The sequence below is a fragment of the Solanum stenotomum genome, chromosome 1 (assembly GCF_019186545.1).
Source record: "Solanum stenotomum isolate F172 chromosome 1, ASM1918654v1, whole genome shotgun sequence".
Classification (NCBI taxonomy): Eukaryota; Viridiplantae; Streptophyta; class Magnoliopsida; order Solanales; family Solanaceae; genus Solanum; species Solanum stenotomum.
The window spans coordinates 7,563,053-7,586,585 of NC_064282.1; the positions used below are offsets into that span (position 1 = coordinate 7,563,053).

Below are 23,533 nucleotides of genomic sequence, written 5' to 3' on the forward strand. Positions count from 1 at the left end.
TTAAAATTAATTAACAGTTTCCAAATGTAAAGAGTGCCAATTTTTTCAGAGGAGATATTGTCACATGTAGGCGTCAGGCATAAAATCAAATAATAATAATATACTTGGAATAATGTCTTGTGATCGATCTTGTTAGAGTTTGAACCTTTTTGTGTATATACGTCTCAAGATCTTTTAGTTAAAAAAGAAGAGAAAAAATGAAGATAATTTTAAAGAAATAAGGTATAAGAGGAATGCAAAGAAGATTTGAAATAAGAAGCTTAAAGCAAAAACTGGAGATCGACCCTTTCGGCTACAAAACTGTTGTATTGAGTCAACTCTGTCTGTACAAATAAACTATATGGTACATTAACAATGTAACACTCGAGTGGTGATAAAATTGCTCTTCAATGAATCGTGAAAAGGTTTTTTTTCCATCCAACCGGAACCGGAGAGGGAAAATATTTGCAAGACTTTTCATGGTTCAACGGGGAACACTTTTTCCAAGAAACTGAGGAACCGTTTCGAATAAATCTTTGGTTCAGTTACAGAGATTGACATGGGATCAAATTGCAACGATTTGTAGCTGTGCTCCAGTTTCTTTTTCATGTTGTACTCTTGCAGTATATCGATTATTCCGAGATATAGAACAACATCATATACCTCAAAGAGTTCAACTTGGACTGAAGCGGCCTCATCCTGCATCACTTTTTGGTTTGCTTGGGCTGGCATGTTTACACCTAATTGTACCCTTAACCTGAAAAAAAAACTGAAAGCTGTTGTGACATTTGGTGAATTCTGCTGGACAGCAAATAACATGATAATGGTTCCTCATTTTCCTAAATCTGTTTGGGTCCCCTCTCATTCGCTTATCTATTACAGTGCCTCTCACAAAATCCTACTGCTTGTAAATCGTGATGGGCTGTGACACTCCACTAATTTTGAGAAGATTAGAGATTAATGCATAATGACGGAAAAGTATCCATGTCAGTCCTAAACAAAGGATAAGAAGCAGATGAAAGTACCTTCCAGTACCAGGCAAAAGAAGATCAACCTCCTGGTCACCAACGGACATGGCTCTCAGTGTACTTCCTCTTACATGAGGACCTGGTGTATCATTGACAGAACTGGGTTCATGAGTTACTAAAAGCAAACCCCTTGGCGGAATTGAGAGCTCCCCCTGAGATATCCCACCTTAATGCATTGGAATAAAAAATCAATAAGCACCAGTTTAACTAGAAAAAACATGTCATTGAGCATAAGAACAAAGATTTCAGAAGAAAGTTAATCACCATTTTCACGATCCCCCAGCCTATCAAGATAAATGAGTACAGAAATGAGAAATGACATGCACAGAAAGAGGATAAATGGGAACTGACCCAGAAAATAAGGTAGTAACAACTCATACAGGCTTATAACTATCATTGGATTAAGGACCAGAAAGTAAAGAGGAACAGGCACAAGAAAGGTGCTGCATAACATGGACTTACTGGGAACCAAGAAAAAACATTACAGAAGAGGGATGGAGTTCCAAAAATAACTATCTTCAGGTCGAAAATAATAGTACCAGACAAGAAATCTGCTACAATCCTGTGCAAGGCTGGACGGCCCAACAGAATAACCAAATCATGCCAAGAAACCTCAAGTCAAGACATGAGCACCTTAAAACGCACCCCAGATATGGCATGGCATCATGCGGTAACAGTTCCTATTACATGATATTAATTAGAGTAGCAGGAATTCAGTACCTAGACCATTCAAGAGACTTTACTAATCAAATTACCATGGAAGAAAATCATAAACAATGATGTAGATGCTTTCTTTTAGTGAATTAACTTGCAGATTTGCCCTGTGGAAACAATCATGGTAGAAAATCATAAACAACGTAAAATAGGACGGGAGAGAAAAGTTATCAAAGGAGTAGCAATCAATGTTCCTATAAAAAAGTTCCAGGTACAGAAGCTGAACTGTAAGAGCAAGCTAGATTCCCGATGAAAAGAGAAATATCCAAAATCTGGAGATGAAATTCAGAATATTCTGGAATGTTTGCTTGGAACGTTTCCTACTAATTTGCACACTTTCAGATGAAATGAGAGTAGAATAGTCATATGTATTTGCTAATTCATTTTCCCTTGAGGTGCGGCCCTTCCCGGGACCCTGCATGAATGCGGTATGGTTCATGAATCGGGATATCCCTTTTTTTTTTTGGATAAATAAAGAACAGCCCAACATATTTATTTGCCAATTCATATTCACTAAAAGCACAGTTCATAACCATGTATGCTTCAAATTGAGAAGCTAAGGTAGTATGACAGCTTCATGTTGTCAGTAAGCCAAAATGCAGAAAAAATCAGGATCAAGGTCAATTCAGATAATTTCTCCTATAGACAATCTTTACTGCTACATCAAGTGAGGGAAGGGACTACTTGTGTCATTCCCTATGGAACCTGCACCTTTCCAGTTCAAGTTTCTAAAACAAAAGAAAAGCCAACCGACTGTTTTTTTCACACTAGTTGTGCTTGTTTCCTCTGGGCTCTGGTTTCCTCAAATTGTACAAGTAGACTCACTTTTTATGAGAATTCATAACTACCTATTAAAGCGATAAAGAGAAGATTTTTAATTTTCAAATGACACATCTATCCATACATCAGAATCACTAACTAAGAAAAACATGCTAGCTTTCTATTTTTTTTGACAAACATGCTAGCTTTCTATCAAGAGCACTTCTTCTTTGACAACCATCTCTTATGGTGCTTGGTAGTGTTTATCTAAATATTTGTCTTATATAGGAAAACCAGAATTATACTTTGATGCTAGACAGAAAATTAATGAAGTCGATCCTCAAGGAAAAACAGGGAGTACGTCCATCTATAATAATTACCTCCCAAGGTAGGGGTAAGATCTACGTACACTCTACCCTCCCCAGACCCCACTTATGGGATTACACCGGCTATATTGTTGTTGTTGTTATCCATCTATAGTAAGGACCTTCAGATGTTTTAAGTAGCATGACAGATGGTGTTTTTATAATTTAGAATACAACAAGTGAAGCAACCTAAATAACACCAGAAGTACAACTATTTTAAATGAGAGGGTCCATTTACAACATAACAGAAGTCTATTTGCAGCAGCCTGGGACATGCTCGTTGAGTTGGATGGTGGGAACTGTCCATAAGAAAGGATATGGGCGAAAGGAAACATAGAAAGACAACCATTTTGATGATTACAAAATGACAGTGTTGTGATAATCTTATGATGAATTAACCTTATTCCCTTATTATAGCAATTAATCACTAAGAAAGAGAAAAAGAAAGAAACTGGAAAATCAGCAATACTGTTCAGCTGAGATAACACCGTAATGAAGATTAGACAAAGAAATAAACTTTGCAAGACAGGTTTTACCTTCAACGTGATCAGGATCAGTTTCGACTCTGTGCAGAGAATCAGGTGGCTCTAAAAGAGACATTAGATTCTCAGGAGCTCTAAAATGTAATCCCAATAGAAGGCTATAGTCTATAATGTTCTGAGATTCCAAAAATCTGCAGTCTAAAGATAATTGTCTGCGAATAGAAAATAAAGGAGAGCTTTAGTTGGTTGATCAAAATAAATGAAATGAGTTGAGGGAACAACAAAAAAATTTAAACCAAGGACAACTTGTAAGCACTGAACTTTCTCCAACCAACAAAACAGGAATTAATCAGGAAAAGAAATGTATAGTCCTGAATAAATTTATTAATGGCATTCATGATAGCCATAAAAGGGGAGGGAAAAAGAGATAAGAGAAGATAAATTACATACGTTGGGAACCAAAAAAAATGTTCTATTTTTCTTTTACAGAACTAATAATAGAAATGGTCTTTTGAGAACGCCACATCTCTTGGTTACCTATAGAAATTCAATCAAATAGTAATTTAATCAATTACTGCCTCAATCCCAAATAAAGCTAGATATTCGGGTCTAAAATGTTATTAATAACACTATAAAAGATTCATCATAATTTGACCTATTTTTAGGTCGACTCTGAACCTATTATAATCTTCCTCCTTAACCTGGACTCAGACGGACTATGCTTTGTGAGTTAACTGGAGTTAACTACAGATATCCAATTTGCGAAAAATAATCAAAAGTCCACCATCCTCAACATACTAATTTTGATTTACAGTAGTTCTAAATTATTGCCCCATCTAACCATCTTTAAAAACTTCAGCAGTCAACCATCACATATAAGAGACTCCAATGAATAAGAATTTTTAACTCCAAACTGAAGGGGAATACCAAACAAAGACTTACTTGAAAAGTGCCTCACGTAATAACTTGTCCATATGAAACTCATATGTTAAATCGAGGTCTTTTAATGTAGTCGTCTCATCAACGCGATCTTTCTTTGTAAATCTCCCATGAGAAGAACCTTTTAAATCATACCGGCGATGTATTCTCAATTCAGTACAAAACATATTCCCCATGACTACAAAGCGCACCTGAGAATGAAATAAGTAAATACTCTATCAGAATGCTATGACGAAAGTGCATAGCAGCAAAGTACAGTAGGACTTACGCCTGATCACTAACCTTTTTTCCGCGTTTCAATGATATCCTGTGCACCCCAAAAACTTTTGTTATGAGTGTGTTGTCATGTTCCTTTACATGTTTATAGTAATCAGGAAGCATCTTGAGCAGAGCCTACATGATGTTAAGATAATCCATTTTAACAACCTTTCAGTTCACTCACAGTTTATAATTGTTCCCAGAAAGACAAATGGCACCATATTCATGATTACTCAGCTCATTTTATCAAATTAATTATAAGTACATCTTATGCACGTTGGTGACAATAAAGAACACAACATTAACCAGAAACAGCAGTACTTTTTGGTGAGAAAACAACACTGTTCAGAATGTTTTTATTTCACCACCCATATGACCTATCACACCATAGAATATGGAATTTGCAAGAAGAACATCAATAATTCTTTTATTTGTTACTTCTTTCATTTTTTCCCATATGGATTTTAAATGAAAAAACATATATGAGATAAAACAACTTTTACTTCCGAGTAACCTTTTTTAAAAATAAGGTTACTTATCCCAGTAACTAAGTCAAACTGACTTGCAGAAACTGAGTTTAGGGTCAGAGCATCCACATTTATTTTTATTCCACCATAAGCTTTGTTGCTTATCAATAAGAGAAAAGGAGAGAAAAATCCACACTTATGCTATGTTTGTTTGAGGTGCTAAAATAGAAGTGGAAGGTTTGGTTGCCTTCCAGAAGAGCTTTTTAAATTTTCCCAAGACCGATAATATGGAAGGATCACCTTTATCCTTTCCAGAGGTACTGCACAACTAGTAGATAATCATACTACTAGGACAAGAACCAGATAAGTTCCTTCTTCATTCCCCCTAGCCTTCCTCTCCCAAGATCTAAACATAGTTCTATAGGCACCTCCAGAAAATGAGCAGGCTGGCTCTCTCTCTCTCTCTCTCTTCCAAGTCAACGTAGAGAGTTTTTCAGGAATTAGGATGAAGGAGGTATACGGAGATAGATGAAGAAATAGAAGAAACAGACACGCATGTAATTTAAAATCAGAATCATGATTTTGGTTTGACATTAAGAGTTGCATCTGATTTCAAAATGTAAGGGTAATACCTTGCTGAATTTTGAGTATGTAAGAAGATATGTAAATGTTGGAACAGCAAGCGAAGGAAAAAAACTAAAATAATTTAGTATGCGCAAACCTTGAGCTCAGACTTCTTTAAAGTCTTGATCACAAATCTATCATCACGAGAAAGATAGAAAAGGCTGCCACTCTTTCCAGGAGATGAAAGTTCTCTCAGACCATCATCACCACAGATGGACATCATATAGTCTGCAGCATCCAGCTTGAACAACTCTCTCAAATATCTGAACATGACATTTTACAGTCATAGAAGTCTGTCAAAATCTACATGTAATCTACATTTTACATGTCTACTCCAAAACTGTAGTTTGCTCCCACACAGAAAGTTCCCATAGTAGGAGAGTATATAAACGGAAACTACCAAGTAGCAAATATAAAATAAATTTGCAAGTACCTGAAAACCATAGGGCAATAATCCTTCCAATAAAAATCAAGGGAATGATGTGAAGGTGTAAATTGAGAGCCCTTCCTGGGAAAGTACATTTTGATTCTTGCCTGATTTCCAAAGTCCGATTGCCTCACTTCACGGATAGGCACAGGAGTGATCTTACCAACAGAATATCTGTAATTTCAAATACCAAATAAACAAATAGTTCTATGGTACCAAGTGGGTTTTACAACTCATTATCAATAAAATAGGACCATGACGTATGCTTACCTGATACCAAGTTGCAAATTAAGCATCAGATAGTAGCTCTTACGGCCTTCAAGAAAGTCCACACATGACTTCCTCTTTACTTCTTTCGCGTGAAATTTACACCGTTGTTTACTTTTGCGAGATAGTCTACTAATATTTACAATCCTTTCTTTGATTAGGACTCCTTGTGTGTATTCCCTTTCATAAGCTACAGACCCCGTTTCCAGAAATTCAGTTCTGTCATCAAGAGAGCTTTGAGATAATACACTTGATGAATCACAGGTCATCATGTCTCTACTGGAATCACCGAGGGCAATGTCTTCCCTCAGTGATGTAGTCCTCTGCGATATGCTTCCTGAACTTCTAAGTAAACTATAGGAGATTCTCTCTGAAAAACTACGCTTCACTTTAGGTTTCACAGACTCTGAATTAGAGGATGAAATGTGTGAGAGCCGCCTTTTCCTCTTCTCATCATACCTATCACTGCACTTCTTCAGAAAGCGATGCTTACTTCCAGCAGGATAAAACATTCCATGTCCATCTTTTAGTCCTTTAGTCCACACCCCAAAGTAGTAACTTCCATCGGCAAATCGGTAACAGCCTGACCCATGTCTTAAACCATTCAACCAACATCCATCAAAAAGATCTCCATCGAACCATTTCATAACACCTCTACCACACATTTTCCCATCTTTCCAGTTCCCAATATACATGTTGCCATTACTCCATGCATATCGGCCTCTGCCTTCACGTACTCCCTCTTTCCAACAACCATCATAAATATCAGAATTCTGATACTGCTTTCTTCCTATTCCATGTTGGGTATTCATCCTCCAAACACCTCTGTATATTGAGCCATCAGATCCACTAAATATTCCAAAACCATGGAGGTAACCTCCAGAGAAATCACCCTCATATGAAGCTCCAGAAGGCCAAACAAACCGTCCTTCTCCAGACATTTTTCCTTCTTCCCAACAACCATCATAAACAGATCCATCTGACCAAGTGTATTTACCTTTTCCATGAGGAAACACCCCTTTGAAACTACCCACATAAGCATCCCCATTGGAGAGGACCATTTCAGTGATGCTGCATATAGAATTAAGAAATTAAGTACTCAATAAAAAGATATGTGGGAGACCCACATAAAAGTTCATGCTAAAAGAACCAGTAGTACTTGCTTATAAATGGACGGCTTAAGGGCTCCAATGTGTCAGTACCTTCCACTATCCTCCATGGCCAGTAGTAATCACTGTGACTTGTTCAAAGTTCCTTAGTAAAAGTCGACGAACCCATCTAAGGTGCTTCTCTGTAAGTGAAATAATCTGGTGAGCAACTTCAATGATTCTTATACCTCTTTAAGCACATTGTCATGCAATGACAAGAACAATAGCATAAGAGGCATCCATTACAAGTAGCATAAGTGCACGTATACCCCTAACCACTTTATAGATCTAGTTAATAGCACTTGTTATATAGTAGATCTTTTTTTTGAAATCCGTACTATGGTACCAAGCATTCCATGAAGACCATATTGTTGATCATTGTCCAGACACTTCAAGAACCACAAAATATCATTTAGAGGATAAACTACAAAATAATATCTACACGGCAATAAAGTATTCGAATAGGCAGATTGTCTTACCAGGATTAAAATTGCCTTAAACACCAGGCAGCACTTGAGAATAACCTAACAACAGACTACTACTATTCAATCAACTTGTACACAACTCATTCTGTAGAAATTAGAACCGAACAGAAGAATTTTAACAGCATTATACCCATATTTTTGCTCCTAATCTTCTCTCTATAGGAGTTTAATCAGTTAAACTTCCCTGCAAACTTACAATTATCTTAACAATTGACATCAACTTAAATCCTCAACAATAATATCTCTGTTCAATGAGCATCCGAGATGCACACAAACAGTCAATTAATCCAACGAAGTAATCAACAATAGACTCAAATGAAGAAACTATATAATTTACTCAACAACATAACACATCAATTTTACATCATCTGAGATCGCAAAATAACTCATTATTTAAATCAAACACGGTTAATAATAGTAGAACTACACAAAATTGCTCACCTCCAAACTGCACCGGTAACACCAAAGGGTCGCCGTATACCAAAAATTCCTCAGGTACCAAAATTTGAACCAAAAAAACGTTCAAATCGATAGGTAAACTGGAAAAACGATTTCGAATTGACAGTTCAGCTTCTTCCTTGAAAACAACTGCCAAAAGTTCACCAACTTTCTCTTACTACTATGACGTTACCTACAAGAAAACAAAAGCTATTTATTTGTATGAAGCTTTTCTGCAAATAACCTGAAGAGATTTCTGTTTGTACTTCTTTTTGGATTTTTAGTTGAAGGACAGTAGCCTGAAATAGAGATAACCCAAATGATACTTATACTGAGGTGTGAAATGGGTTGCGTGTCGTCCGTGCAAGCGATGCCTCCACGTATTTCAATCCTAGTGGTGGAATATGACAAGTAGCATGGGGTTGTGTTGTAGGCGATTTTGAACGTTTAACTGCTTCTCACGTAAAGTATATATACTCAAATGTGGGTAGGAAACCAAAAATATTTCATTTAATTTGTTTATGTTAATAATAATAATTAAGCAATTATTTTCTAAAGTATCATTAATAAGATTAGTCTAATAAATATATTTCTAATTAAAGTTTCTTTAAAAATCTGTTGTGTTATGAAAAAATAGGAAAACTTTTAAAATATTATTTAAAAAAGAATTTGATTCCATCTGAACGAACAGCGCAGATGACTTGGAAATATGGAATCTTTGTTTGCTCTATGTTGAGGTTTACACTAATCAGGGGTGGTTCAACGTAATTGGAAATCTAAAGCAAAATTTCAATTCGCGGCCTAAAATATAAATATACTTTATATATGTATTTATTCAAAAAAAATTACACTATTTAGATGAAAATTACTAGTACTTAATATTGTTTTTTCAGTTACTAGTTTTAGGTATGATTTTATCAACTCAACATTCAAAAACATGCTTTAAGTGAGACAATTTATATGTATTGTTATCATAATGCTATAAGTAATAAGTTGATAAATATTAAATAAAAATAAGAGTTAGAACCATAGAATTTGACTCAAGAAGTTGATGACTTGATATACCTCATTTTAATATGATTATAGTAATGCTTGAAACTAAAATTTAAAAAGAAATAAAAAAGAATTTGTAATTCACTTTGTTCAACACTTTTCACTATTAATTTTTATTTTTAACAAAGTACAAAAGATGTTAAAGTGGATAAAATAATTTATTTAAAAAAAAAATTATACTTTTTTATCATAAATAATTAATTTTTCTATAAAAGTTTAAACACATAATTTATTCTTGACAATAATTTGGGGCCCCGAAATTTGGGGGCCTAAGGCAAAGGCCTTATTTTCTAAAGCATAGAGCCGCCCCTGACACTAATTCACGTGGAAAATTTTAATTACCTGATTTCTCCAATACTTTTTATATTACTAGTATTATTAAAAGTGTTGAATGATTTTTTCTGTTATTTTTAATAATTTTAATTCTAAAAGACTGTATTATATAGTTTTTAAAATTAATGTATTAATTGTATTTTTAAGATTTTGATTCTAGAATTTATAATCTGTGCGATCGTTTTTTTTAGTGGGGGTTGGGGGTGGGAATTAATTTATTCATGCACAAACTATGATACCATACTAAAATAATTCATTTTAACGAATATTATCTTTCATTGAAAAGATATCATGATCTTCATTTGGAATATTGACTCGTTGAAATTCGTACTATGGTGCTTCTTCTTTTTTATCATCTTTATTTATTTATTTATTTATTTATTTTGTCAGGTTGGTGTAAAAAAAAACAATTGCATAACAATTTTTATTTGAATTTCTGAGTCCTCTACCGAATAAGACCATCGATATTATATGTGTCAAATAATATCAAAGCAAATAAAAACAAACATGAAATTTAATATCATAAGGCATTCTTTTGTGTGTGTTTTTTCCTCTTTTGGTTAATGAAAGTGCGTCATTATCAAACAAGGTATAGTGACAGTTCTTTACACGTTTTAAAAGGGTAATTTATTAGCAACATGTTTAATAGGTAACAGTTTTATATTTTTCATTTTTATCTCTTTTGCTTTGGTTGGGTTTCGTTATATATAAAAGAATATAATTTTGTTAGGTGCCTCTCTCTTTCAACAAATATTTTAGGTTTTGTTAAGACAAAAATCTATTGGTCAGCACATCTTCAATCAAAACTAAAGGTGTACAGCTAGCTGGAATTTGCAAAAAAAAATCCATATCAATAATTCAATATGCTGCAAAAGCTTTTATTATTATTTTGAAATGGTACCTTTGTTACTTTCAGACAAAATAGAGTGACATAAAATTTTGGTGGACAATGCATGTGAATCTACAATCTCCTATGTTTTAACTCAACGACATTAAGATGAATCCAAGTACTTTTCAAACATGAAATGAAGACAAAACAATAATATTTGATTTTCCTTTTTGTACAAGTTGGGGGGGTTAGTCAGTGTTTCTCTATTTTTTCTAACTTGACTTCTTATTGATCAAACGTAATTAATTTCATTAATGTTAAATATTTAGTTCGAGATCACCAAATCTAACCGTGGATATATAGTAGAAATGCGGTAATATCTATATCTATATATATATATGAACTCACCTCCAAATTAACATTGAACGATCGATCGTGATCCCAAGAAATCCTGAGCTACCAAAATTTAATTTCAAACAAAAAGAAGTTCAAATCGATAGTGCTTAACTAGAGAGAGATTTAAACATTTTCTGCAAATGAGGATGAAGAAATTTATGTTTCTATATATATTTTTGGATTTTGATGAGTTGACGGACTCTGACCTGATGGAAAGGTATTTATACATACTGACTTACATGTGAATTGGGCGGTTTTGTAGGCCATCGTTAAACTGCTTGCCACGTAAAGCTAAGTATCAAATACCTAAATTTATGATTTTTACTTAATTATTTAACGAGGAGAGGTCATTAGACATGACATGGTGTAGTTTTATCTTACGACGATATAAACTTATATAGAAGGGTGTGGAGATCGCTTATTAAGATAGAAGCTTAGTATGTAGTAGAGTGTTGTCTTGCTTTTCAATGGATATAGTCATATAGGCTTGGTGGTGAAGTATTGGTCTTATACATGTAGTTGTCTTAATTAGCTTGTTCTGATTTCTATCCTCATCATCGATTTGTTGTTTATTGAGTTTTGATTATTTAACTATTTTGTTGTTGTTATTGTTTCCATATTAGTTGTTATAATTCCTTCACTGTCGTTTTTCATTCATACCAAAAATAGTCTCTCTAGTTAGCTCTACGAGGAAAGAGTAAGGTCTATGTATACTCTATCTTCCTTTGATTCCATTTATTGGATTTCATCGGATATGTTATTATTTTCGTTATAATTATTAAACGGGAATATAATATGATCCCTGTTTCTTTTTGAACGAGCAGCTCACATGACTTGGAAGTTAGTATTATGGAATCTCTGGTTGCTCTATGTTGAGGTTCACACGAATTTTAATTTAATAACACCATTCTTTTTCGAACTCTTTTTTTTTTGTCAAAATGTTACTAGTGTTATTTTAAGTGTTAAATGAACCTTTTTTCTTATATTTTAAATTATTTATATGTATTTTATACTCTAAAATACTGTAATATATAGTAGCTTTTCATGCATTGAATTGTACAATAAATATTAAGAATTTGATGCTTAAATTTACATTAAAAATTTAGATATATTGATATCCTTGAACTCCCAATCGACTCTTTCTTTCTTTTTGGACGGAGGAGGAAAAGGGATTTAATTTATTGATGCACAAGCTATGATAACATATATAGTAAAATAATTCATTGTACCGAATATTATCTTTCACTTCACTAAAAAGATATTGGAATATAGCTTCTTTGAAATTCGTATTATGGTGCTTCTTTTCTTTCCTTTTTTTGGTCAGGTTTGTAATTGGAATATTGGATGGTGTATTAAAGCTTTAATCTTTCTATTCCTTGATTGCATAATTAATTTTATGAATATGTGTGTTCCGAGGAAAATATTTCTTAATTTTTTTTCATATTTTGATTGTTTTATTTTTTAAAAAAAGTCTTTAATATGAGTAAAATGACCTTTTTAGTGAAATTAAAAGAAAATAATTTTTTGAAAATGTCTAAATCGGATTTTCTCTGCCTCCAACATCCTTCATCTTCACACGTGTGTTAGTCGGTTATTACCCCCCATGCGATGCCACCACCCCGCACCCTTGCCACTGGATGAGTCCAAGCAAATAATAAAAGAGCAACTTTCACATATAGCAAACATAAAAATCATATTTGTATGCTATAGCTGTTTGCATAATTGCACTCCATAGCAAACATAAATATGTATATTTCGCTATACATTGTATAATCTGTTTCGGTATACATATACAAAAGATCAATTGTATAATCTGTATTTGTATAAAGCGAGAAAGAGAGAAAGACAACAGAAAACTGGGCAGGTGAAGATCTTATTTGTATAATCATAAGTGTATAGGACGAAAATATATGCATTTGTATTTGTATATACAATTTTCTCTCGCTTTATACAAACACAAATGCAATGTATACATTTGTGTTTGTATAAACTATAAAGTGAGAGAGGCGAGTGAGATCTGGAAGAGTGGCGAGTGAGATCTGGAAGAGGGGAGAGAGGGGAACGAAAATATATGTATATATACAACTTTCCCTCGCTTTATACAAACACAAATGCATTTTATACATTTGTGTTTGTATAAAAGCGAGAGAGGCGAGGGAGACTGCCCAGCGAGATTCACCAGGAGAGAGGAGAAATAGCAACAGTTTGTTATGGGGTACAATTAAATCAAACTATGGTTATACCATTTAATTTGAATTAATAGTTTGCTATTATATATAATTTTCCCATGATAAAACAAGTTGAAATCTAATTAATATGATCATGAGGTGCTCTTTCATTAATTTATTTGGCCTTATTTCTCTTTTTGGGTTATTGGAAGTGTCAAGTGTGTCAATATCAACCGAGACATACATACATAGTGACAATTCTTTTACACGTTAAAAGGTTAGTTTATCATTCTTCCCTCTTTTAATTTTGGTTATGGAAGTGTATAAGTTTGTTAGGTGCCTCTCTTTCAACAAATATTTAGGTGGTGTAATTTGTTTTCGTTCGTAAATAGATCTAAGATATCTAAAAGTTATTGGTCTAAAACCATTAATACCATGCTAAATGAACATTGATCCTAACTTAATTACTACATGATTTAAAATTAGCTCAAACAAAAACGGATTTACTAAAGTCATGTAAGGAGTATCTTATCCCGATCTGATGTGTTTAATTTAATTAAGATGAAAACGATTGACGTAAATATTTTTGGGGACAATGCATGCATGAGATGAACAATCTCATAAGGTTCTCTATCTTGAGATTATTAAGTACGTACTCTTCAAATATATATATGAAATGGAAACGGAAAAAAGTACTGTGCTTTTTTTGTTCCTTTTGGTAGTAATTGGTTGGGGAGGGGGCCTAGTTAGAAAGTAAGTTTTGGGATTCTCAATCAGTATTCAACATTTGTTGATCGAGTAATATGTATTCACATTATACATATACATGCAATATAAAAATATTTTTTTTATTCTCTCAAGATCTCTGATTAAAGAGTGATCTTATCTTATCTCTAATAGTAGTGGAATATATATCAATCAACTACACGCATTTTTGATTGACTTTTTGTGAATTGTGATTCCCATATTGACAATTACATACTACGTAGTATTAACTATTAGATCTAACAATCAACCTTTGGAATTAGATTCTAAATGGTAAAGCAGGAAAGATGATGAGACAATTATCATGCATAGTGTAAACTCTTGTCTTTTACCATCTGTTTAGTTGACAATTTATTCCATTTGGCACAAAAAAGAAAAAAGATATTATGAGATTCTTTTTGCAAATTCAATCGGTTAATCATGAGGTGATTAACATGTTCCCCCAATAATTAATTAAATGTACTATCATAAGCGATTTTTGAATCATGAGACGAAATAATTAATTTCTTGGGTACAATAATCTAAAGCAAAAAAATACTACCTTAAAATGTTTGATTTATGTATAATCTAAATAAATATTATGATTTATGAGAGGTGAATTTAGCTATGCGTGTGGGGAGGTGAGGATACGGGTCAAGGTTGATGAGGTGCGTTGAAGGGTGAGGGAAACACAATCAATGTGAAATTCATTTCTGAAACTCGTTTTCTTTATTGCCACTAGATAATTGTTTTTCTCATTTTTAAAAAACCTGAAGAAAATATTTTTCAAAAATTCTAAATAACAAAACATAAGAAAATTTAAAAGTATTTTCTGTTTTCGCCCCTCAGAAGATCCAAGAGCATGCCGACATAATTGATGTGAATAATTGTCAATTATTCACAATAGGCATAAAGTCACCCTTCGATTATAAACAGTCTGAAACTTATTCAAGGAATATTGAACATTTAATAAATTAAGTAGAAAAAAGAAAAGGAAAAACCTCATACAGTATGCAAGCCACTACTAAGTTTAAGCCTCTAAAATTAACTTATTTTGAAAAGTGTTTTTTTAAAATTAAAAAAAATTGATGAAAAACAAATTACTCCATATTTGACTAATCAAATTAAAAAGTACTTTTGAAGAGCAATTAATGTATAACCTAATTTTTAAAAAGTACTCCCTCAATATATTGTCTCAAAAGTATTTTTAGTTTTTGAAGAAAAACTAGTGCTACCTTTGAAAAATAGTTTCTCCCAAAAGCTGAAACACTTATTTTCTTTAATAAATTTGGCCAAACACTTCACCTTTATAAAATAAGCACTTCCCTAATTATTATTATTTTTTAAAAAAAATCTCCTAAAAACTTGATCAAACATGTTAGAAATATCTTTAAAGCTAGTAAGCCAATCAATGATACATAGGTCTGTAAACATCTTTAAAGCATCCGTTGATTGAGGAGCTTTTAAATCAAATACTATGTATTACTCATAAAAAATACATATGCTTAAATTACAATTTCAGCCTAAGCTTTTATGTTGATTTCGAAAAGGCATGATACATAGATATGGCCTTAAACTTGGCCTCAGCTCACATTTATGCTCTCCAACTTTAAATGTGCACAAGTTTAAGTGTCTATTTGTGCACAACCAAAGTTGAAGAACATAAATGTGAAACGAAGTCAAGTTAAAAGACACATTTATGTATTACGCCGTTTGAAAATTATTGTATTTATTTGTCTCGATTGATCTTGGTCAAAATACCCAAAAATCAATCGCACAACTTAATTTAACCATAAGTTACACAAATTATCTGCGACTTCTACGGCTAGAAGAAGTCGACTTTCCTAGAGGAGGGAACTCATCTTCATTGGAAAACACCTTATTTTCTTCACTTTTCGGAAACTTGTCATTTTTAGCATGGTGACGATTTCTTGAGCTGTCTGATGATGGAGGAGGAACAAGACGCTGGATTCCTACAAGCTCTGGATCAGGAGTATACCGATATGGTAATTTGCTGACATCCATCTTACGGAAAGTAATGGAAATTCTGCAAGGTGATATCAGTGAGATTATTGTATAAATGTTATCAGAAAACATGTTTGAGAAGTGGCTGAATATATGTTTAGAACTACTATATATGAATGAATATTTTTGTCAGAAAGAAAATAGGAAAACAACCTTTTAGCTGGAACACTAGGCACACAATGTTTAGCAACATCAGCTCCATTACCATTGAAAATGAGCACTGACCTGCATAAGATAAAAAGGGGAAAATATATATGTATTTCGTATGTTAGAGATCAAATTGTATACAGTATTAGTAAAATTTAAGAAAGAAAAAAGAATGTGTTGGTGGTGTACCCGAGAGGAAGAGGTAAGGAGAAAGGACCAGAGAACTCTCCAGGATTAATAATCTTTAAGGTTGTGCCAAAGAGTATCTTACATTCTGCCAAGAAAGATACTGTGCAGAAAGGTCGAACAAAGTCGTGATGGTCAATATGAGGAGGAATGCAATCACCCTCGTCATAAATATTTACGATGCAACTATCAGGCACACACGACGTTGGCAAAACATGCCATCTAACCATTCTCTTAATCATTTTCTTGAATAAAGGAGGCAGTGGATCCACTTCTTCATCTCTAACAATGCCCGGCGGATTACCATTTTTGTCCTGTTAAGAAGGGTCAGTGGATAAAATGTCAAGATAAAACTGAAAAGGATTAGCCATCAATTAGAGAACTCTTACCACAGCATAATTATAACAACAACCAAATTGTATGGTGACACGGCCCTTTCCTCGCATCCACTTTCTTGGTTCAGAATATGTTCGTGCTGCAAAATGTCAACCAGAAAAAAGAAAGAAATTAAAACACTGAAAGCAATAATGCAGTAGCTCTCCAAACATTCTTCGTGTTTCATAGCTATTACTCTAGCTGGAGACACAAATAAATAAATAGCCATACTGATTAACAGATTTTAGACTGAATGAAAATTACCTCTAAGTTGTCGCTTTTGTCCCATTCTCTGAAGAGAGTAAACAAGTTCGACTACCTCCTTTTGCTCATTGGGATTGAAAACGTTAGTGTGAAGCTCAAGCCCTTTAAGCACATTTATTTGCTTTTCATTAACGTTCTCATAATGAACAAAATCCTTTCGCCTGCCAACTTGGCTAAACCTAATAAACTCTTTCTGATCCTCCACTAAACCATCGCCTACAACTGATCTACTAGGTCCATCATTTAGTTTAATCTCAAAATTTGAAAGGTCAGAGACTGGTTGTTTGTTGATCGCCAGTGTAGACGAGGCACTAACAAATCGTTTTGACCTTCCTGAGTTAGTTGAGTCGCCAACTTGTGGAGAGGGAGTATAAGCATCAGCATCAGCATCAGCATCAGCATCAGCATTCAGCTTTCTCTTTGGTGAAATTACATCATCAGATGAATTCCCCCGCAAGAATTCTGCAGAACTATCTGCAACATTAACATTTGATAATGCCATTTCATCTACCCTTCCTACAAAGTTAAAAACAATATTATGAGTTATTTGAATAATAGTACTCCTAAGTACCAAAAGATAAATCACAATGACAGTCCTATTTTACCAACAAAAATAACTGAAGAATAGTAGCCATCCATAGATTCTCTATCTTTAAAATCATAATCTATGGTTTAAATCAAATTATTCAAACGATATCTTAGTGGTTCAGTTGGTTGGCAAGAGTTTGATTACCCTTCTTCTAATTCCCTCCAGCCCTAGCTCGATGTAATAAAAAAATGAATTTTTCAGAAATTTAATTTCTATTCGGGAACTAGAGAATGAGCTTATTTATAGTACTCGAGAGAGCTTATTTCTTGGATTTCTCTATCTGAAAAATCTTTCTCTATACTTTTAAATAGGATTATTCATAAATTTATTTCCTATTCAAGAACTCGAAAGTTGGTATATATATATATATATATATATTTACTGTATCTTTCTCGAATCTCTCTTTCTCAAAAAGTCCGTATCTATACTTTAAAATCGAAATATTCAGAAATTCAATCCCTAGGAACTCAAAAGTGGGTATCTTTCTCCAATATCTCTATCTGAAAAATCTGTATCTACATTTTAAAATTCATAAATTCAATCCCTATTCAGGAACTCTGAAGAGTGAGTTTACTTATGGTATCTTTCTCGAATTTCTCTATCTAAAAAAATCCTTATATATACTAATTTCAACTCACAAATTCAATTTCTATTTAACACACCTACAGTGAATTCGATCCCCTTTAGCTTCTTCGTAAGTTTACTTCTTTTAATTTTTAAATTCCCGTGAAATTAAATACGCAAACATTGATAATCAATCGGAAAAAACAGAATAATTGAAATTGGCTTACTTTGAATAAGGTTGAGATTGTTTACACGAGACTCTATAACTTCTTCACAGTAAGAACATAGCCCTTCAGACAAAACTTGAAGAATTTGTTCATGTGATAATTTCTTCAACATAGCTTTGAAATCCCGCGGCTCCGGCGACCATCGGCTATAATCTCCGGCCATCAATTAACCTAATTTTAATTTCTCCGATCAATTAGAAAAACAATTAAGGAATCTGTGAATTATGGGAAAATAAATCTTAGTCTTTGTCTCTTTTGGACAGGAAAACCTGAAAAACCTTAACTGTACTTGTTAACTTTCTGGGCTTCTTACGTTAACTAATGTACAGCCCAACTGTAAACATTATCTACTTCTAAATAAAGAATGTTTTTATTTGTTGATATAATTTTGTTTCACATAAATAACACAAATCTTACTAGTTTAGAAGTTGAGTATTTCCCTTTTCTCATAATTATGCAATATAATTAATTATAGGGAAATTGTATAAATTAGCAATCACAGTTTCATTTAATTGTAATCTATAGCAAACACTTGTCATTCGTCTCTCTCCCCAGCGGATCTCGCTTGTCACTCTCCCAGATGTCGCTCACCTCTCTCACTTTATACAAACACAAATGTATAAATTGCGTTTGTGTTTATATAAAGCGAGAGAAAACTGTATATACAAATACAAATACATATATTTTCGTATCTTCCCCTACCAGTTCTCTTTTTCCTTTCTCTCTTTATACAAACACAAATTATATAAATTACAATATATAATTTGTGTTGTATAAAGCGAGAGAGAAGAGAGATTTGATATACAAATATTTTATTTCGATTCAATTGTATACAAATTCAAATTTTATGCAGATATACAAACACACTCATTGATACATATACATAGTAGTTACATATATACAATTATCTAACCGATATACGTATACAATCGCTGCGCTTTTATACAAACGAGAGGCATGCCAGCGATTTATACAAATTTGATGCTCCATAGCAAACATAAATTAAAGTTTGTTATAGAGCGCAATTATGCAAACTATAGTTATAGCATACAAATATGATTTTTATGCTTGCTAAATCTGAAATTTACTCAAAATTATATCATAATTCACATTTTGAATATATGTATCTAACGATACATGTTAACTAAATAAATATAATTAAACGTATCTAAATAAGGAAGTAAGAAATCATGCATATAGCAATTTTAGAATTTATGTTATATAACATCTAGAAAAATTCAAAAAAAAATTGAGCATCAACAAACTCTGTACTTGTTCCTTCAGAAGGTGTATTTTTGTGTATTTGATCGGTTTATTCTGTGTATTTGAATCATTTTTATGTATATCATATAGTTTTTTTTATTTACCTGATATACACTAATGATTAGATGTATTAGATTTGTTCATTATGTGTGATTAAATTTTTTTCATGTAGCTTTCTATGTATTTGATAAAATTCTCCTCAAAGTCGACGAACACGAAGAAGGAGCAATGCTTGAAAGAGAAATAAATGGATTTAGATTTCTCTAAGTATTAATTAGGGACGCACCAAAATCTAGTAAGATTCGTAATATTGCAAACTAACGGATATCTAGGGAATTAGCTCATAAATTAGTGAAATTTATGTAAGTTAGCAAAAAAAATACATGTATACAGGTGTATTTTCCACAATATATGATATAAACTCTTAATTAGTGGTAAGATACGTATAATTACAGAAGTATAGGTGTAATTAAAAGAAACAATATGAATATCTACTACTAATAGATAAGTGTGGATAACTACACGTCAACATGCCTGCATCACCTGTGTGTTTCCACACTTACATATATTTGCTTGTTTTTTTCTTCCGTTTTAATTTGTTTGTCTTATTTCTTAATTTTTTTTATATATTTAAAATTGTGTAAAAAATATTATAAATCATGATAATTGACGACATAAATTTTTTAAAAAAAAACATATAAAAAATTTGATTGCTTATTAAAAAAATGGGTTGATTCATAAAATTAATCTATATGTGTCAATAAAATGGGACAAAAGAGGAAACATGTATTATTTAATTAGAAAACTACATAATAGGTATTGTAAATCTCAATAATTCTTGAAATTCTATCTATGCTACATATATTGGAACAAGAGAATTAACATATATTATTTAAAAATTACGTAAAATGTACTATAGATTACAATAATTAACAACGTAAAATATTTAAAAAATCATATTAAAATTTAATACTCTCTAAACTTTATCCATGTCACATAAAGAGACAAAAAAAAAGTATAACTTACATAAATCTCATAGTGTTGAGTAGGGGTGTGCAAAAATCGAACCAAACCGAAAAAAGTGTTATTAGTTTGATGTTATTGGGTTAACGGTTTTTTAATGGTTTTATAAGAAAAATTATTGGGTTACCGGTTCGGTATTGGTTTTTAATATTGGGTTATCGTGTAAACCGATAACCCATGCATTAAGATTACTAGTTTACTACTTTTACTTGTACATAAATATTATATATTAATATCAATACCTTACTAGTTATGTCTTTGTCCTTTAACTTTCAATTCACACTTCATAGTGACTTTGAGTTCATAACTTCACATTATATAAAAACATCAAAATCTAAAGTAAGAACCTTATTCCTCTTATTTTTCTTTGGGTTACACTTGTATAGTTCTTTTCATGCTTGTTATTATTGTTTCTATTTTATGAGCATTTGTAAAGTTACATTATTGTGTTGTCACGTCAAATTTATTAGAGAAGTCATATATTTGTTTTATAAGTATTTTTTTTATTGGTTAAACCGAACCAAAGCGACCGATGCACACCCCTAGTGTTAAGAGCTAATTACATTATTTTCCTACTCTTTTCTAAATTACAAAAATCCTTTAAAATTTGTGGATTTCGAATACATCACTGGACTTCCAGATACATAGGTGAGGGATATTCGAGAGGGAAGGGATGTATGATAGAGGGGATAGGACATCCGGATACATCACTAGACTTCCTGATACATTGGTGAGGGATGTAACTGTGAAGGGAGGGATGTATCAGAAAGGAGAGGGATGTATCCAGGAGGGGATAGTTGATGCATTAGCGAGGGGAGAGTGATGTATCTGAGAGGGAATTTTTGAAATTCTTTTCAATAGGATGAAATTTCAAAGATAATGGTAAATAAGATGTAAAATGTGTATTTAGTTAATTTTTCCAAAAAAAACAGATATTGAGCCCATACTAGCACAAACACTTGTCTATAGTACGTTTTATAAGGCATATTTCCTAAAAAATGTATCTTTCTTCTTCTTCTTCTTCTTTTCCAAAGTAGACGTATTTGGCAAAGTTTTTAGAAAAAAAAAAATTAAACGGTGGAAAAAATTGTTTTTTCCTAAAAAAATATATTTTTTAAAGCATCTATGAGGCAATATTTAAAAATACATTTTTGAAAATTTAGCCAAAATTAATTATTGCTCAAAGATAATTTTCAAATTAATTAATCAAAGGCACCAAGAGTTTTTCTCCATGAGTATTTTTACTATTGTTAGAAAGCACTTTTTTTTATAAAAAAAAAAAGAAGTAAAATAAGTTAATTTAAAAGCTTTGGCCAAACAATCCAAAAGTGAAAGAGTATTACTAATTATTTTTAGCAACCTGATTAATATTTGGGTTATAACTTATAACAATGATTATTTTTTTAGACTATGGTGAAATATGAGGGTTTGTTTGATTAAGAAGCCCATCAAAGAAATTGAAAAAATTACTTCATTAGATATACAGTTATACCATGTATTAATCTTACTTATACTTTTAATAATTACATATTTTTTATTAATTAAGAATTTTGTAGCATGTTTTAAGTTAGATATTTTGAGATACCTTATTCTTTAAAAACTAGCCTTGATTAGGGCAATTGAATATCTAAACACGTTATGTATCCCTCAATTAACATCTCATCCCACGTTCATCACCCTCATTCTATATCATCCTCCCTTCTCCCTTACCTGATTTCTTTCATTAAACTGTAAAACTTTGAATCGAAAAAAGAGCAACACAATTTTAAGATTTGTAACTATCATTTAAGTCATGTATATGATTTTTCTATAGCTTTCATTATATTGTCTTCATTTAAGTCATGTATATGTTCTTTCTTCTTTAATATACTGTAATATACTCGAATTATTTTGTATAGAAATATAACTACTAAAATAAGGCGAAACTATATAATTAGACATACTCCACTACCATATATATTATTATTATTATTTATATTTTCAAAATATTAAGTATTTTATTACTAATTAAGAGTTTTCTACCATATATTGTAGAAGATATGTATCTTTGCTTTCATATATACTAAAATAGGGTGGGAGGTGAGTGAGATGTTTTATGTATACCAGTTACATGTGAATCATAATAGATAGACACCAGATACATGTATTTGTATGTATTTGGGATACCAGATATATAGGAGAGTGATAAGCGAGATTTGTTGTGTATCCCAAATATCTGCGAATCCACTTGGATACATTGTATGTAAAACAAATTACACATAATTTTGACCATATGATACATGTATTTAGACATTTCTGAACGCACAAAAATCTGATAAAATATGTAATATTGTTAACTAAAGTGTATGGGAAATTTTTTAAAACAACAATATTTTAGTTTTTAGTGGGACTCCTTAGCAACAATTTCATTATTTATTAAAAATGTCATTATTTTAGTTTGTTAAGGGATTAGTTATGTATTTATTTTATTTTGATTAATTTGAAAGAAAACAAATAATTAATAACAAAACAGAGAAAACCATGGAACAAAAAAATTCAAAAAAGGTAAAAAAAAAGATTTTAAATACTAATCAGTTACGTTTGGAAAAGAGCATAAATAGCCATCTTTCCGTCGAGCGTTTTTTTGCTTTCTTCTTAAGAACATAAAAAAAAAATTAAAATAATTTAGTTTGTCTTCCAAATCATTCATCTGATAACTTTCAAAGCTTCTTCAAGTTGAATATGACATATTTTTGAAACAGAATTTTTCAAAATTGACAACTATAAAGTTGTCGCATCCAGTGAACAATCGAAAATTAATCAGGTATTTTTTTTGATTTTTTTATTTGTTTGGATGAGATATTCGTATATGTCGAGTACAAGAATGTTGTTTTTTTTCCTGATTGAATCAGTGAAATCTTTGTATGCATTGGGATTTATAGCTTTTTTCATATGTTTTGTATCCAAATTATGATGTATAACGAATGA

At 32.0% G+C, this 23,533-nt stretch overlaps 2 protein-coding genes across 3 annotated transcripts; both read right to left on the reverse strand.

Moving 5' to 3' along the window:
- Positions 1-449: 449 nt before the first annotated feature.
- Positions 450-8,676, reverse strand: LOC125877200 (phosphatidylinositol 4-phosphate 5-kinase 7-like). Its single transcript, XM_049558538.1, has 10 exons — positions 8,384-8,676; positions 7,512-7,600; positions 6,313-7,380; positions 6,049-6,216; positions 5,713-5,878; positions 4,549-4,659; positions 4,270-4,457; positions 3,382-3,539; positions 1,005-1,173; positions 450-736 (listed from the first exon to the last, which is right to left on the reverse strand). Exons 2-10 carry the CDS (start codon positions 7,526-7,528, stop codon positions 457-459), a joined length of 2,325 nt encoding a protein of 774 aa, XP_049414495.1. The 5' UTR covers positions 7,529-7,600; positions 8,384-8,676; the 3' UTR covers positions 450-456.
- A 6,608-nt stretch (positions 8,677-15,284) lies between these two features.
- LOC125877224 (RNA demethylase ALKBH9B-like) lies at positions 15,285-18,603 on the reverse strand. Of its 2 annotated transcripts, none has more exons than XM_049558574.1 (6): positions 18,281-18,549; positions 16,901-17,416; positions 16,651-16,736; positions 16,265-16,575; positions 16,082-16,153; positions 15,285-15,950 (listed from the first exon to the last, which is right to left on the reverse strand). In XM_049558574.1, exons 1-6 carry the CDS (start codon positions 18,441-18,443, stop codon positions 15,710-15,712), a joined length of 1,389 nt encoding a protein of 462 aa, XP_049414531.1. In that variant the 5' UTR covers positions 18,444-18,549; the 3' UTR covers positions 15,285-15,709. The 2 variants fall into 2 exon arrangements, with proteins under 2 accessions (XP_049414531.1, XP_049414535.1); XM_049558578.1 differs by having other exon boundaries at positions 15,286-15,950; positions 16,901-17,362; positions 18,281-18,603.
- Between the last annotated feature and the right edge of the window lie 4,930 nt (positions 18,604-23,533).